Source organism: Lotus japonicus, chromosome 6, assembly GCF_012489685.1.
Source record: "Lotus japonicus ecotype B-129 chromosome 6, LjGifu_v1.2".
Classification (NCBI taxonomy): domain Eukaryota; kingdom Viridiplantae; phylum Streptophyta; class Magnoliopsida; order Fabales; family Fabaceae; genus Lotus; species Lotus japonicus.
The window spans coordinates 29,228,346-29,246,467 of record NC_080046.1 but is presented as its reverse complement, the minus strand read 5'-3'; the positions used below and the strand labels follow the sequence as shown (position 1 = coordinate 29,246,467).

Sequence of the window (18,122 nt, the reverse complement as noted above, 5' to 3'; positions counted from 1 at the left end):
TTCCTCTTGTAGTTAGGGACAATAATGCTCCGGAACAAATGAAGGAGAAACCAACCAACTAAGACTTCAAATCATACTTCCTTTCAAGTTGTACTCTGACTTGAATAGAAAATGGTTACTTTCATGATCTCACATAAAATGGCTCAAAATCTCTTTTCTTTTTTTCAGTGATGACATGTCCTGAAGATCATATCTCGATGCGATGCGACAAAATGAGGGAGGAGGGTCCAGCTCAAGTTTTTACCTGAGGGGAAGGGACGAAGTTTGGACCACTAGGCAGGTTGATTAGTCAAGGTCATGAGGCACAATATGGGAATGCAGAGAAGGACACCAAAGTGTGGCACTGGCACCTAAATTATAGATATCTTTTGAGATTTTGTGTCACCGATGTGAAAGGAACTAGAGAAAAAACCCCACCATAGAAGAGATGGATCATGGATGGACTTATCAAACAACGAAAAAGATTGATGAAATCCAAAAAATACGATTCACGTTTGTGATGGTTTTTAATCACTACATATATTAACAGTTAAAATTTATCACAAAGGTTAATATTTCATAGTGGTCAACACTATTTGGATGATTGTGTATAATTAGGACTAATCAAACAACACATGAGGTGGATTAATTATCATTCTTAAACAAAGATAATGATAGAAAAGAAATGAAAAGTCAAGTTCAAGAATTTTCCTTTTATTACTTTTTTAAGGTAATTATTTGAATACTTGATAGAAATTTTCAGTGGGCTAAACTTATAGTGGACGTATCAAAATTGTTTCAGCTCACCGTACTTTCGGTTTCATCGTGATGTCACATTGTGTATATAAATATGTACTTTCATTCTTATAATTTTTAAGAGATTAAGATCTTTTATCCTTAAATGTTGTCTAAATTTTTTGTCTCATTATTGAATTCTTGTCATGTAAATAAAAAAATATAAGTGAGTGAGACACGAAATTACATGATAATTCTTAATTAACATTTCAAAATTTTATTGGTAGAACAACACCTAGAATACAAAAGATTTCAATCCCTTTTGGAGATCATACTTTAAACCTCTCTAGGGTCTACAAAAAGAGCTCTTGTGGGTGGGGTTTCGGTTAATTCATGGAAAGTATTTGTCCCTTCACTTTTCAAGGCCTTTATGCACCACAAATCATCTGGGCAGGAGAGCAATTTCCAATGTGGGATATGATGATTGAGCTCATCTCTTCCTCCAACTTCAGTCACAATGATCTTGCAGTTCTCATCCTTGGACTCTGCAGCCATGTTGTGCACAAACTGACACAAAGCCCTCACAAGCTTCCCTGAGAATGGCCCTTCATGATACACCCCATACATGAAGTAAAACCCAAATGGGTTGAAGAAATCAGGCAGGGTAGGAAGTTTCAAGCATGGGAAAATTTTATCAATCAAGCACCAACTCTTGGTGTATAGAAAGCAACATAAAGGTGCTTTCCCAAGCCTCAGCTTAAATACTTCCCCACTGTTCCATACACTAAGCATAGCCCAGCAATGTGGGACTTGTCCATCTGACCCAAAATCATCTCCTTTGAAATAAGCCACCCATGTCCCCAAGCTTAGCTTGTTCCTAAGTATGTTACCTATGTCATTTGGGAAAAACTCAGTGGAGCCCATGAACTTTCTATAGAGGGGTTCAGCTTTTTCAACCTTGAGCCTTGTTATCTCAATGTTGGATGGGATTTCAAGTGAATAGTGGTTCACTGGGTTCACAAGAATAGCTGGTGTCATGAACTTGGTGTAGCTAAACTTGTTCATGAAGAGACTAACAGAGGCATGGTTGTTTTTGTCTGTGGCCATGTATGAATAGTCCACATCATTGCAAGTGAACCATTCTTCTAGCTTTCTCACTAGGTTGGAGCCAATCCCTTTTCTCCTATGATGGGGTGCTACCCTTAGGCCAAGGACATACCCCACCTTTGCCAAACCATTTGGAGGATCATGACCATGAACTGTGACCACTTTTATAGAGCCTTGAATGACACCAACCAACTCATTATCAAACTCTGCTACCTAACATAAAATAAAAATAATTGAGGAAGTTAGTGATCATGGACATGATGATCAAAGAAGAATGAAGCCATAAAAAGATTAACTTGGTATCCATAAAAAGAAAAAGGAGAAAAAGGAAAGAATGAAGTTAGAGAGTGGCATAGTGTATGTATATACCAGCATCATGTACATGGGACTGTTTCGAATCCTACAAATGGGGTCACCCATAGTGTCTGTGAAGAGAAACACGCTTTCTGATGGCCCTACCTCACATCTTTTCTCGAGATTTTCCACTTGAGCTCTATCAGATTGTGCTTCATAGCTTCGGATTCTGAACTTGTTGAATTCCATGTCGTAGAAGGAGAAGGAACTTGAAGGTGTTTGATGGATCACTCGATGAGAAAGAAAAGGTGAAAGGGAAGCGAAGAGCTTAAGAAGGTGCAACAGATACAAATAGCAAGAAGTGTGACCAACAAGGAGTGATACAAGTACTGGTTTGGCATAGATTATGATAATGATTTATATGAGGGGTTAGAGGGAAAAGAAAACCGAAAAAAGGAAAAGATAGAGAGAGAAAGGAACTTGAGAGAATGTTCTTTATCAGAATCAACACTAACCTAGGCTTTCAATAATAAAATAGTGGACAAAAGTAAGATTAATAATAGAATGTGTTTTTTGTCTCTAGCTTTTGGGTGGCCACTGTCCACTCTTCATATATAGTTTAAGGCAATGATATTATTCCTGTATAAAAATTTATCAACTCTTATTTTCCACTTTTCCCCTTTTCTTCTTTTTCAACCTTAATGATTCATTTTCCTCTAATTGAGCTAATGCATTACAATTCAGGAAATCATAGGGATGGAAAAATGAGCCAGGTTCCTATGGCCAATTTGTTTAGACCACCATAGTTTGTTGAGAAATTAAATTTTTTTGGTCAGTGTGGTTAGGTAGTGTGTTCTATCGATGCGGTGAAGCGAATAAAAGTGTAAGTGTGGATAGCTCCCGCTCAGGGGGTATGATAATGTGGTGGTGACTCGCATTTAAATGAGAGAATACTGATCAATTCAAGCATGAGTTGTTGGAGTTTCACTTTGGTTAAGAATGAGAGATATGAAAACTTTATAAGAGATGCGAACCAAAAACTCAATGCCTTAAAATTTTGGGTGTGACATCGAGTTCTCTTAACCAGTGGGCTCCTATGTCTTCCCACATAGTTCGAGGGATGTATCCACCCACCCACCCGCCTAACATGTTTCGTTTTGTCCTGCAAATGGGTTCAAACTGAATTTAATTTGAAGGTCTTCAAACTGAATGAATTGAATTTTGAAAGAGTGCCAAAACAAAAATTTGTATCAACTTGGAGTAATTTTGCAAGGTATTTGAGGACCTTTGAGTTAGCAGGTATCCGATCAATTACAGAGTTCAAACAACCTAGCACAGAAGACCTATTCCCTAACAAGTTTTGGTTTCTCAACCAAAGCTCTAATACCACAATGTAATGTCCCGACTTTCAGGTGTCACCATAGTAACCTGCTAAAATAAATATGCAATGTTTTCCAAAAGGATCCATAAACACGAGTATAATATTTTTTCTTTTCAAAGTATTTCCAAAACATGTCATGCCTACTCCCAACTGTAAATCAAATTACATCTAGCCTTGAAACAAGCAAAGTACCCGAAGGTAGGAACGAAAGAACACAACCTACAAAACCTAACAAATAGAATCAGATTCAACAAAGAATATGTTATGCAATGACATCATAAATCCGACATGCTCCTTACGATCTCCACATCGGGGAACTGCAGGAAAGCAATGCATCGGAACCTACCCAAACCGCAAATATAAATTCCTAAAATCATTATGCAAGCTTTAACCAATAAAGGTAAGCTCTCTAACCCAAGGCTCTCTAGCCTTACACCCGACTCTACTCTGAGTCTTCCACTATTCTTCAAGTTCTCCTCTCCGACTCGTACAAAGGTCAGGCTCCATCGAAGATCCTCCATCGCCTAATAACGTTAAGCGTCCAAACAACAAGTAGCAAAACAGAAAGGGTTAACTCCATACAATTACCTCACATAAAAGCGAAAGCATGTTATTCAAATTTGAATACCTGACATGGTAGATGAGTTAATGTAACATCCCGATTTTCGGGTGTCACTTAGTAACTAAAAAATAAAATAAAGCGGAAATGCATGTAATTTTTTTTTCGTTTTCTTTTGAAGTAAAAGACTATTTCAACTAAAGACTCAACCCAAGATTGCACAACATAACTAACGTACAATATAGATATACAGCCCTGCTGTAACCATAAGTAGCAGAAAGAGACAGAAAGTAAGCCCGAAGGCAATACGTAAAGATCCAAAGATCAGAGTGACAGAGTTATAAATACATGTCCTCAAGAGTGGGAGAGTCAGCCCAAAAACGGCCTCCTCCAAACTTCCTACGTCCGACTACTCCCTGTGATCCCTGTGACAGAGAACCACATCAAAAAGTAATGTGTCGGGGACCTACCCTGCCCCAAAATACAATAACGAATCAGAGCTATGACCATAACACCCAAAATACTTGTACTCTAGCAACCCATACCCTATACCACTAACATCGACCCTCTTCTGATCACGCATGAAGTCCGAGTCCTCGTCGAAAGCTCAGTAGTAGTCGTTACGCTCTGGATCCTCCCCGAGCGACGAATCATCTCGAATCGGTTGTTGGACATCTGGCAGCAGGCCGACCGCCCAAACACAAACATACACACAAAGCCAAGACGCGAGGGTCAACTCACAGAATATAATAGGTAGTACAAGCAACATGTGATGAATAGGGGGTATATACTTATATAGGTTCTCCATTGCCTACCCTACGGTATATACATAGCATGTCATCGAATCTCTAATAACAATTCAATCATCAATGCAAGACTCAAAATTTAATAGAACATTTATTTATTTAATCTCCTAAATCCCGACAACACGTATTATTTATTAATTAATTGTGATTGAAATATTATACGCGCCACGACGACGAGAAATACCTTAAGGAATATTTTCCTTACAATCATTTAATCGCGTGTTTATATTTATTATTTTTATATTATTTTCTTAACTCGAATCTAATCGCGATTTGTGAAAAGTTATTAAGTAGTAATTAATTTCAATATTTTGATTTTATAGAGTTATTTAAAAGTAAGGATTTAATATAATTATTTTTGTGTGTATTATTTTATTTTAAATTTTAATAATTTTTATTCTTTAATTATCTCTCCCTTTTATGAAGTGATAACCTGCTCTAACAGGTTACCTTTGTTATTTACTTGTGATAACCTATCATAAAAGAATATTCTTTATTCTTTTCCCTCAACCACTTATCCTTTCATTCAAATTTTCTGATCACTCTCTCTCTCATGCGGGTCCCACTTCACCAATCAGATTCCCCTTTTCTCTCACTCTATTCTCCCACTCTCCCTCACGCGTTCCCTCACTCACGCTCTCCCTCAACCTCTCGACTCTTTCTCTCTTCCTCTCCAAACCCATTTTCTTCTTCTTCTGATACAGCAACAAGAGTTATCACCATCACCATGTTTCCCTTCTCCCTCTCACACCATCCACCACCGCACCCTCCTCACGCGAGCCCGCAGCCAACCACCGCCACCACCGCGAGCCAAAACGCCACCACCACGCGTTTTTCTCCTCTGGTTCCTCAACCACGACCAGCACCAGTACCACCGTGAGTCCCTCTCCTCCATGGCTGCAACCACCACGAGCTCCAGCCACCACAGACGTGAAAAATAAGGAAAATGAAAACCCTAAAACCGCCACCTTTCAACTCCGATCTCCGGCGAACCACTGAGTTTTTTGAGAAACCAACCACACCATGGAACTCCCCTCAACGTGCGCTACAAAACCCCTAAAGAAATTTTGGATTCCGACCAGCTTCGCCGGAAACCGCCGCCAGCCACCGTGACCACCGTCTTCTCCGGCCAACCTTCGCCGGAGATGTCACTGAACTCAGAACCAGGAAGCTCTCCTCCTCCTCTTGCTGAATTGATTATAAATTTTGGGTAAGAGATTAATCCTCCCTTCCAATTTCTGCTTTTCCCTTTTCAAAACCCTAATTCTAATCCTCTTATTCATCTGCTGAGTCCTTGCTTGAACTGTGCCAGTGTTGTTCAACATTCATGGTCCTCAGAGGAAGGCAGAAACTGTTGTTAGAGAGGATGAAGAAGCAATACAGAACCTTAGCCATGAGGCTTAAGGTAGAAAACGAAATATTTTTCTGTTTTGGGTATTGTTTTAATTCTTGTAGGGGCTGAAAATGTTTTTGAAAATGTAAGGGTATTTGAGATGGTTAATCTCTAGTTAGTTCTGTTGTTTATGTATAGATTAATTCTGAATGAGCATGGGTTCGATATTAGATTAGGAGAAGTTTATGCTGCTGTTGGCCTGTGATTATAGTAGCTGCTGTTCTGTCAAATACGTAGGTTTAATGACCGAATTTGAAGAAGTAGTCTTCATAAGAATTGTAGCATTTTCTGTTATCAAACTTTTTCCACTGGTTTCATGTAATTTCAATTTTCTATAGCTCAAGTTATACGCATTTTAGTGAGCACGGGTTAAGCTGTCCTGTTTCTCACGAACTGCTGTCGTATTCGATTTTTCCTGAATTTTGTACTTCGAATTTGGACTTGAACATTTATGAGGATTTACAAAACTTGTAGATGAAGCCAGGATAAAAATATTAGATTTTTCGGAGTTTATTTGACGTATTTAAAAATTAGCTAAAGTCGTTGTACAGTTGATGTTCGTTTTGACAAAATCACTTATTTCAAGCGAAAAGTGTTGTTTATGGAAAAGTTTGAGAAAACCTTTCATTTTAAAATCATATTACAATGTTTGGAGTAGGAAAACATCTTTCGAAACTTACTTACGTATGTTGTTTATTCGTTTATGAAAATCAAGAACGTTCGAGTCTTTACGCACATTTATTCGTTAAAAAGTGATTGCGAAAAGTTTTGAAAGTCGAACGAGTTTTTTTGAGTGTTATAGAATAAGTGTTCGAATATTACCTCATTGTTAATGGATGCTTAGGAATAACATGATTGGATAGAGATAGAACAATTAAGTTTGGATTTCCGAGTGAGGAATTAGACTTCGAAAGGTATTAATTAGAATTGATTAAGTTGTGATGAAAATCTTGATGTTGGAAGATGACTTAGGATTGAATCTTGAATTCCAAGAAGTTTATGAGCTTTACTATAAATACTTGACTTTAGAGGGTCTAGATTTGAAACTTTGGAAGTTCTAGGACTTAGAAGTAATTAAGGGATTAATTGAGGACTAGAACCTGTTTCTTAGAGATTGAGGACTTATCTATAAGTTTGGAATTTTTGTAGAACCAAAGTGAAGTTTCGAAGAGACTAGGGTTTTGTGTCTAACGAGATATCACGAGTTTAAGATTAAGAGAAATGATTCAATCGTTTTGAAGGAGCTTATGAGTCTTGAATAAGTACATGATCATTAGATAAGAAGAGTTGTTTGTCTTGGAAGTTAACTATGGTTTATGGATTTCTTTATAAGAGTTAGTGAATTTGATAAGAATTGATAATGATATGGTGTTCGACTTGAGGTATCGATTGCGAGGGTGACGTTGAGACGTTAAGTTGTTGTAAGTGATTTGATAAGTAATCTTGAGGATAAAGAGATTAACTTAGGAAGATGATGGGATAATGTCGTTGCGCGATGTTGTGTTAATTGATTTAGCAAGAAGCTTTGCGTACCTATTATTGTGAAAAGCCTCAATGAGTATCCTAATAGAGATTGAGAACTCTAAGGAAAACGAGAGGAATAAGTATTCGTCATGTGAACTTTTCTACTTTAGCAAAGGTATATGATTTGGTTTTAAAATCGTTTCAGTAAGTCAACAGCTTTTGAAGCATCTTAAATTGTGTTATTGTTTGTTGTCATTATTACGACTTGTCTTGATCTCTGAAATTGATCCTAATGGGTTATAACCATTATGGGGATTAGGTTTAACATACGTTCGCTTCGAGTCAAATGCCTGAAGTCATAGTTTAGACTTTGAGTCAGTAGGTTAGCTCAAATAGTAATTATGTTATGTGTACTCATGAAGGGTACGAATGACGGGAGCGCTTGACGACGAAGCTAAAGAATAAAAGGAAGCGAACTGACACGAGAAAGCAAAGATGTGTTGGGATTGAAATTGTAGTTAGTATGAGAATTGGCTAAGGTGAGGGCTACTCACTGAATACTAGCTAATGCTTTAGGTGTCGACGAATTTGACTTGATTTACTGTTTATGCACTTGATTGTGTTTGACTGGCAAAAATGTTTTCTGAGGCTACGACTGACAATTGATAATCATTTATCGCTTGAATTGTTTTTGAGATTGATTCACATGTTATGTGCTAAATGGTTAATCTAGGATGTGTTGATATTGATTTACATGCTATGTGCTAAATGGTTAATCTAGGATGTGTTGATATATGTGCCATGATTGTTGGATTGTGTTACTTTGATTATGCAATTACACATATATCTGTTGTACGTCAGAGTGAGGATAACAGGCAGTTATGCCACACTCATCATGAGATTTTGAGAAGTTTGACGGGACGAACCGAGGTTCGAGCCCTTCTTATTGTTTTAATGGATCGAGACCTTCTCTGGGAATTACTTGGGATTATGGGATCTTTTAAACTCATAAGGCTAGAGATAAAACTAAATGAAAACTACTTTACAAGGAAAATTCATAAGACACTAAACAACCTCTGAACCTTTAAATAATGATCACAAACTCAAATAAGAGCTTAGGACTTGAATATTAGTTTTGGAAAAATGAGAAGTGTCGCCGAGTCCAAGTTTTGGGGAACTAATAAGTTTCCGAGTATGTTGATACTCTTTGCTCGATGAGCAGTTTTGTTGTTTGGCTATCTAAAAGATAAGCCGGGAAATTAATAAGTTTCTGAGTACGTTGATGCTCTTTTGCTCGATGAGCAGTTTATTGTTTGGCTATCTAAAGGATAAGTCGGGGAACTATAAGTTCCAAGTACATTGGTACTCTTTGCTCGCTGAGCAGTTTTTGACCATCGAATGGAGATGAGTCGGATAACTCGAGAAGTTATCACGAGTGATTGCACTCTTTTCATAATTAATTGTCTTTTGTCGTAGAATCGACATTTACCTTAGGGTATTCTTTTTAGAGACAATAAGTTAGCTAGAACACGTGACGACGTGACGAGTGAGGTCGGAGGCGTTGTTTGGCTAATCACTTTGCATTCATGCACACATTTTGAGGTTAATACACGGTGGGATGCCGGACCTCGGTGGATTCCAAAAATGGTCATAAGACCCGGATTTCCACATAAGAACACTGCGGTGATTCTTAGTAGCAGACGGAAATGGCAGACCTGCGGGTTCACTGTTGATCTGACTACATTTTGTTTGGTATAAGAGACACCCGAGAAGAAATGGTCCCACCTTGGCCGGTGTTAGGGCTGACTCGATGGTGCCCATCCTTCCGAATTGCATCTTGTTCCTCGTCATCTCATTCTTGCACCATGCATACTGACTTAGTTGCCGAGTGTGATTGATACTTGTTAATCTTACTTGATATATGTTAATTGTCATTATTTGTCATTTATATTCATTGGAAGATATACAATTTATAATGATATCACAAACTTCTAAGCCTAAGTAGCTATCCCTTAAACTTTATCTACTGGGTGTATTACTTATGTAATTCTTTGGAGTTGACCCTCGCGCCTTCTATGTGTGTTTGGGCGGACTACGCCTTTGTCAGACAACGATAGGTGGTGATGCGAGCAGATGCTACTCCATGTCGAAGAACTATAGAAGACTCGAAGAATAGAGTCGGGTGTAAGGCTATAGCCTTTTGGGTAAAGAGCTTATCATTGTTGGTTAAAGCTTATAGGATTATTTTATAAGTATTGTTTGAAGTTTTGGGTAGGTTCCGGTGCATTGCTATCTTGCGATTCTCCGATGTGGAAATCGTAGGGAGTATATCGGATTTATGAGTCATTGTATAATATATTCCTCGTTGAATCTAATTCTATTCGTTAGGTTTGTAAGTTGGGTTCATCTGTTGTTACTTCCGGGTACTTGCCTTGTTTAAGGCTGGATGTAAATTTAAATACAGTTGGGAGTATGAACTTCATGATTTAGAAATACTTTGAAAATGAAAAAAAAATACTCGCATTTATAAACCCCTTTTACGAAATATTGCATATTTACTTTAATAGGTTACTAAAGTGACCCCCGGAAATCGGAGTGTTACAATCAACATCCCAATGAATTTAGTTAGAGTGCATGGTATGTCATGCGATAAGGTTAGTCAAACAACGTATCGTCCTTCCCACGCACAAGTGTCTAACTAAGAATATTGTCCCTGACGTTTGCCTAGGGTAAACGTCGATGAAATATCACGCTTCCATGAAGTCTAACACTTCAATGGAGTCTAACGCTTTCACGAAGTCTTCCGCTTCAGTGAAGTTTCCCGTTTTCACGAAGTCTTCCACTTCAGTGAAGTTTCCCGTTTTCACGAAGTCTACCGCTTCAGTGAAGTTTCCCGTTTTCACGAAGTCTTCCGCTTCAGTGAAGTTTCCCCGCATTCACGAAGCCTTCTGCCTCAGTGAAGTTTTCCCGCTTTCACGAAGTCTTTCGCCTCAGTGAAGTTTTCCGCTTTCACGAAGTCTTCCGCCTCAGTGAAGTTTCCCCCGACTCGTCATTTGGATGGTTGGATAAATTGCTCAAAGTGCAGAAGGCGCTATTGCACTCAAGCATTTTCCTCACACTTATATTGTCGACCCTTCCCGTTTTCCAAACGTATTTCAGATCCTAAGTCTTTTCCGAGAAATTGTTATTACTATTTGAAAGTGTTCTATCTTTGGTTAATGCTTGATGAATTTCATTTATGAAGTCAAGTTCCATTTCTCTTTTGTTCCAAAACTCTATACGTCAAAAGATCCTGATACTCCAAAGAATTTCCCCGAGAAGGTCTCAATCCTAAATACGGTGATGGCTCAGACCCCCGGGTTAGAACCTATCTCACATTCTCCCAAAACCTAGTCTCTAGCATGGCCTAAATTCGCGTTTCCCCACACTCCGATGATCCACAAATATATATAAATAGTTGTACAATTCAGCTAGTACAATCCAACAAAGCATATATTCACAGATATCAACACATCCTATGATTAGCCACTTAGCACATATATATAGCATGTGATTCAGTCAACATCAATCATAACAACAATCAAATCATGAACACATATGTCGGCTGAAGCCCAAGAAATTGGAGACACAAGTCTCAAGTTTTAACAACGGCCTAAGCCTCAGAAAACATTTTCCAATTCAGCTCAATCAATATCAAACAATCAAATAACCAAGTAGAAGTTATCGACGCCTAGATCATTATCTAGTAGAGTAAGTTGCCCTCACCGGTGTCTCTTCCAGCGTTACGATCCTCAAGCTCCTCAAGCGAATCCTCGGCAGCTCCAAATGCTCCCAAATTCAAACTCAAACCTTTGAGTAAAAACCAATTTACTTAGTCAGAGTCAATCACAACAGTTCACAATTCTAACTAACGTTCGACGAAACTTTAGAAGTTTCAGAGTATGAGAATCTAGAACAAAAGACAAGTTTTTACAAAAAATAAAAACTCCCCCAACAACCAAATAGGCCCTCGGCCACTCCCCCCCATAATTGCGTTTCAACGCTTTTTCTTCGATCTAACTGGACTAATGGTAATTTCGGGGTATAACTAGAGTAAATCAATGCTCGGAAAAATTTTAGAAATTGCTGAGCTACTAGGTGCTTTTGGGACCAAACTTTAAGCTCAAAACTCAAAGTTAGAATTTTTGAAAACAAATTTGACAGGGTTGTAGATCGTCGCATTTATAACAACTAATCCTAAAGGCACAAGGTTAAGTCGTGAATTTTTTGTTCAAAAAGAGAAACTTTGGTGAATATGGGTATTTCCACAGTTTTTCAGATCTACGGCGACTCGATCGAAATCGGCAAGCATCGGCGAAGAATATAGATTGTTGGGTAGTAGTAGACGGTAGATGTAAAGAAAAATCGAAGTAAAAAGATAGTTTTGGAAATTGCTTCAAACCTTGAGCATAGAAAGACATGGTTTAAAGCTACAGAAAGTGAAAACAAAGTTATGGAATAGCAAGATTACCTTGCTGTCGATCCACAGAAACTGAAATTGGGACGATCGGACAAGAACTCGCAAAGAAATCCTCTCCCTCACTCTCTAGAACTCGCGGCTCTCTCTCTAATGGTGGGAAATGAGAAATATCTCATTTCCCGCCTTTATATAGCGGATGCTCGAAAAGTAAACTTTGAGGTTTTTCGAAACCGATCGTTCCGGTACCTCCGCCTAACGATAAGAAGTGAATATCTGGCGACAGAATGTCAGAACTCCAAATGAGGTTCTCAGAATTGAAGAAAACGATATAAACACAATATTGGCCAAAATATGCCGGAAAACTACTTTTTGCAGTTGACGTCGGATGAAGAAACTTCCTTCGGAAGAAATGTCGCAATTGCTGAAAGAATTGTAACTATGCGGATGGAAACTTCATTTAAAGCTTCGAATAGAAAAATGTTTCATTGAGGGTCTTAATTAAAGTCCCCAAGAAGTTAAAGCCTAGCCTCGACAGATTTCCGGGAAACCAAAGCTATCGTGTGTACAGTCTAGAGTTCCGTATCGAAACACTGGTCATGGGAAAAATAAAGAGAGGTTCTTATTTTTCTGAAGATTTTGAATTTCGCTTAAACAGTGCTTTAAGAGCGGAAATAGCCTTTTTCGAACACTCTCGCCATAAGGCGAGTGTGCAAATGGCCCGTGCTAACTCTTATACTGACTATAGTACTATCCTCAATCATTTCCTGAACTTCCTTCTTCATTAAGTTATCCAAAACAACATTCTCTTGTACAGGGTCCTTCCACGGTTACACCGATCCTATGCGTGAGTTGGAAAAATAATTATTTATTCCAAGTCAGAAATCTGGGTCTTACAGTTAACAACTTAATTCAAGATAGATGAAAACATATATCCCACAACATGTAATCAAACCATATATTAATCAAATTCAACAATATGAATTTAAATCAGATAAGAACAATCTCAACAATATAAAATTAAGACAGATATCAACAAACTCCACAACATAGATTTAAGTCAGATATCACTGAATCCAAAAGTTGTGCCCTGTAGTGCGACTATGTGGTACTACCAAGATGGGTCGATCAAAAGTGTCTCGCAAGATGGGACAGTCACCTAGAACGAAAACCCAATATGTGCCACTTTGGCGTCTCTCAAGACGGGACAATCACGTGGAACGAAAAACACTAATCTGCCACTTGGTGTCTCTCAAGACGGGACAGTCACGTGGAACGAAAACCACTGATCTGCCACTTTAAGCAAGTGCAAACATCTCATCAACCTCAGTAGTCACTCAATCAACAATTTCAAATCCAATAATCAAGCCAGAGTAACCACATATTATTCATATTATCAACAAGCATAAGTCAATTCAATTATACATACAAACTTACCAACTCAACATTATCAACAATTAGATCCTCATATACTTCATATCAACCAATTATTGAGCAGTTCATTCTATATACCTAACAGGGTAATCAATTAAACCGAACTATTCCTCAAATATCCAATATGCATACAACATAGCAAAGCATGCTAATATTTCAATCCAATAACAATCAAGCTAAAAACCTTCATCTCAAACGCAAGCAGTGCAATTAAAACAGGCAGGACTCAAAGACACTTCTATACTGAGTTTCCCTAACCTTTTATTTCTCCATCCAAGCTCGACATCGCAATTCGATCCAAAAAAAGTTCCCGAACTCAGCAAGTTCTATGGGGCGTCCTCTTCCGTCATGAAACCTCACAGCTTGCTCCAAAACCTCTTTTCTCAGCTCAACTCGTTCCAAACCTTAAGAAAAATATCATTGCTTAGACACTAAGAAACAATACAATCTAATAACACTTATCCACACCGGAAAAAGCTTTTGAAGCTTCAGATTTCAACATCTAGACACGAAAGAGCAACAAGACCTTTATTTGCTAAAACGCGCACTACAGAACTCGAAATGACACGAAACCAAAGCCAAAATTTTGACAACTGAAAGAGCTACACAATAGCTCAGTCCAAACAAACCCAAAAAAAAAAATTTGGACACAGTACCACTCCAACAAGTTTCGGCCACTACGAAAGATAGAGATTTCCAAACTTTTCCTTCGATCTAATTTAATTCCTAAGTATTCTTAGGCGATATATAGGGTAGGGAAACACTCGGAACAATCACAGGAGCTAAAACTAGAATATGGGCTTTTTGGTCCAATAAAATTACCCGAAAATTCAAAGTTGATATTTTTCGAAAAATATTTTGAATAGTGATAATCAAGACCTTTATCAACAATTAATCTCAAAGGCACTAAGCAAGATTAAAGCTTTATGCATAAAAAAGCAACAGTTGAGTAGAAATGAGTTCTTGGCTTAGATTTCAGATCTACGGCGACTCGGAGAAAATCCGAGCGCACAGATCATGAATATAGTGTGTTGGATTAGTATAGAAGGTATTTGAAAAGAAAAATCCAAGCTATCAGACATTTTGACATTTTGCTCCAAACTTTGAGCACAGAAACACATGGAGAAAGACATCAGAAAGAAGAAAATGATGCAAGGGTTATAATCCTTACCTCTGTATCTATCCACAGCAACTGAAATCACGACGATCGGGCAAGGAACGAACGAACGGCCCTCCACTCCCTCAAGCTCGCGGCCTCTCATGTGCAAATGAGGAGGATTTGTGATTTTTCTCCTTTTATAGGAGAAGGAAAAAGAAGAAAAAGAAAGATTTCGCGGGTCCGGTCATTTTGGTACTTTTATCTGCTGATTAAAAGTGAGTATTTGGCGACAGATTGCTAAAACTCAAAATGAGGTTCTTTAAATTGAAGAAAACGATCCAAACGCAGTATGGATTAAAATACGCTGGAAAACTATTTTTTACAGTTGACTTCAGATGAAGAAACTTCATTCTGGAAAAAGATCGCAACGTCGAAAGAAATGAGGAAACGCGGATGGAAACTTCGTTAGAAGCTCCGAATAGAGAAACTCTTTATTCAGGGTCTTAATTAAAGTCCCTGAGAAGATAAAGTCTAGCTTTGACGGACTTCCGAGAAGCAAAACCTATCGTGCTGGTCATGAGTTCCGTATCAAAATGCTGGTCATGAGAAAAATACCCTGAGGGTTTTATTTTTCCTTCAATTCTAAATTTCTATTACACAGTGCTCTAGGAGTGGATATAGCCTTTTTCGGACACTCTCAACCTTAGTCGGGTGCGAATATGGCTCATGCTATCACTCAAACTGACTAAAATGTTACCCTTAGTCATAATCTGAACTTAATTATCATATAAATAATATTCATGACTCGCAATAGAGTTCGAGTCGGCAGAATAACATAAAATAATAGAATATATACACCCAGTCATTTAATATAACAAAAATAAATAAATAATCTAGTTATTTATTTTGGGGTCTTACAAGCCTAGTTATCCAAATTATTTTATTTTTTGATGTTAGTACATAGCGATACTATTATAAAATGATTATGATCCTCGTATGTTACATAATAATTAGCCCTCTTTTTTTTCCCAACATTTTCTCTTTTAAAAACATCATTATCGAAAGTGGCTCAACGATAGCGGTGGCCGTAGGACTGTTCATGGTTCAGTTCTTTGCTTGAACCGAACCGAACCGAACCTGAACTAAAATTTTGGTTCGAGAGAACCGAACCGAACCGATATAGTATGGTTCGAACCGAACCGAACCGGTTTCAAATTTCGGTTAACCAGTTCGGTAAAACATACATATTTATAGATGGTTCGAACCGAACCGAACCGATATACTATGGTTCGAACCGAACCGAACCTAAACTGGTAGTTGATATTTTGGTTCGGTTACCGAACCGGTTTTTCAATTTAGGTTCGAGTTCGGTTCGGTTCTTAAAGGTTCGGTTCTTAAATGGTTCGGTTTTCGGTTCGGTTCTTGATTAGCTTCGATTCTCAGAGAACCATGAACAGTCCTGGCGGTGGGGTGGATTATTTCAAAAGGGAAGAGGCCTCGAAAGTTACTCAATGAACTGAATTAAATTAATTTTCTAATGTCTGAAGTGATTTACATGGAGATTAGGCACACATATAGGTAAAACAACATTGCGGCCGATTTCTAACAAATAAAGATTGTAATAGATATGAACCTCGTTGGACTTACCGGGAGGATAGAGTATGATGCTATATATGTAGCTCTTCATGAGAATGATGTTCTCATGATTCTTTTTCTATGCTTTTATGCAAATGAACTTGTGTTCTAAAAAAAAAAAATTACATAGTAATGTCAATTAAATCATCATGTCTATCTAATTTTTAAAAAATGTTTAAGATATAACGACTATTTAATATATATATATATATATATATATATATATATTAGGGATATTAGACATAATCAATTCCATGACTCCCTCTTAGGAACGGTTGAAACCAGCCTGAGTAATGGACCAATCTTTTTCAATTGGATGTCCTAATAGATCTAGGGATAGAGAAGGAATTATAATGGTCCAACAAATATTCTTTTCCAAATTGGTTTCACTCTTGGTGGGATTTCTTTGGACCTACTACGGAAATCTTTCCCTCTGAAGTTCTTGAGGGTTACAATCATTTTTTAAAGCATTGGAATAAAGATTTAAACAATTATCCTGATTGTTTGAATTTTTACACAATCTTTTCCCTTTCTTGGGTATTTGCCTGGCGTTATGGTCTCAAGACAAAAGCCCAACCAATTCTCCACAAACAACCCTTATATATATATATATATGGCTTAATTGCACTTTTCGTCCCTGATATTTGGTCGTTGAGCAATTTTGGTCCCTTTTGTTCTAATTGCGCGATTTTGGTCCCCTTTATTTTGTGAAGGTGCAATTTTAGTCTTACCGTCAATTGACCGTAAAAAATAAACGGCGTTAGTCTATTTGGAACTACTATTCACACCCCCTCACCTATTGCACCATCTTTTCTTCTAGTTACACCCCTCTTTGTGCTAATTGCACCACTATGTAATTAAAAAATAAAAAGAAAAGAAAAGAAAACTTTTTTAAATAAAATCATATTTTTTTTCTAATTCATAATTTTCTATTATCTTCAATAATTATCATCGACAACACCATCACCCAACAATCCCACTGGGATTTGATCAGCCATGGAAGGAGATGAATTCGAACCTCCTGGATTTTTTATTCTGGGATTTGATGTCGGTGGGATGATTTTCGAATCGGGGATTTGGCTCCGGTGACTTGAGGTCAACGCTCTGCAACGGAAGGAGGTGGAGGTTTCTTGCGGTGGCTCCGGTCCCGATCTGGGAGCACCCGATCGTGGCCATGGAAGTTTCTGATTCTGGGGATTTCTCTAAAAACCTTTTCCTCTTTATGGGTTTTGAAACTGTTCTCCCCTTTTGATTATGAAAATTTGTTATGGGTTCTAAAATTGTTCTCCCCTTCTGATTCTGGTTCCGAAAATTTGTTATGAATTCTGAAATTGGTCAGGTTGGTTGTGGTGGTGGTGCAGTGGTTTTGGCTGAAGGAAGATCTGTTTTGTGGGTGTGGCCTTGCAAGGATCGATTCCAAGAAAGGGAAAGGTGGAATCTTGGCTGTGATTTCTGGGTTTGGTGGGGTTAACGGCGTTGGCTAGGGGAGGAGAAATTGGTTCACATTTTGATTTCTGGGTTTGGTGGCTAAGGCAGTGGCTAGGGGAGGAAGATGGTGTTGTCGATGATGATGATGATTGTTGAAGGGTTTTTTTTTAATTAATTTTTTTAATTTAAATAACCTTAAATATGATTTAGGTTAAATAAAATTTGTAAACTATTAATTTGTTTTTTCAATTTAATGATGTGGCTGCCTAGTGGCAAATTTTGTCTGAGTCACCTTGTTGATAAGCTCCATGTAAGCTCATTCTGTTAACCTTTGACGGAAGGTCCCAATTGC

The 18,122-nt window shown here is 37.9% G+C and overlaps 1 protein-coding gene and 1 long non-coding RNA gene across 3 annotated transcripts; one reads left to right on the top strand and one right to left on the bottom strand.

Annotated features, from left to right (window-relative positions):
* Positions 1 to 935: 935 nt before the first annotated feature.
* LOC130723943 (probable N-acetyltransferase HLS1-like) lies at positions 936 to 2,556 on the bottom strand. Its single transcript, XM_057575090.1, has 2 exons — positions 2,191 to 2,556; positions 936 to 2,034 (listed from the first exon to the last, which is right to left on the bottom strand). Exons 1-2 carry the CDS (start codon positions 2,362 to 2,364, stop codon positions 1,051 to 1,053), a joined length of 1,158 nt encoding a protein of 385 aa, XP_057431073.1. The 5' UTR covers positions 2,365 to 2,556; the 3' UTR covers positions 936 to 1,050.
* A 2,819-nt stretch (positions 2,557 to 5,375) lies between these two features.
* Positions 5,376 to 10,236, top strand: LOC130724669 (uncharacterized). 2 transcript variants are annotated; one of them, XR_009014590.1, is made up of 3 exons: positions 5,435 to 6,071; positions 6,174 to 8,257; positions 9,826 to 10,236. It is a non-coding gene; the product is annotated as an uncharacterized LOC130724669 (long non-coding RNA). The 2 variants fall into 2 exon arrangements; XR_009014589.1 differs by lacking the exon at positions 9,826 to 10,236 and having other exon boundaries at positions 5,376 to 6,071; positions 6,174 to 6,607.
* The last annotated feature ends 7,886 nt before the right edge of the window (positions 10,237 to 18,122 follow it).

Coding starts and splice junctions, on each gene's coding strand:
- LOC130723943 (XM_057575090.1), bottom strand. CDS start 2,364: ATGGAATTCAACAAGTTCAGAATCCGAAGCTATGAAGCACAATCTGAT. Junction 2,035..2,190: donor GTCCCATGTACATGATGCTG/GTATATACATAC, acceptor ATTTTATGTTAG/GTAGCAGAGTTTGATAATGA.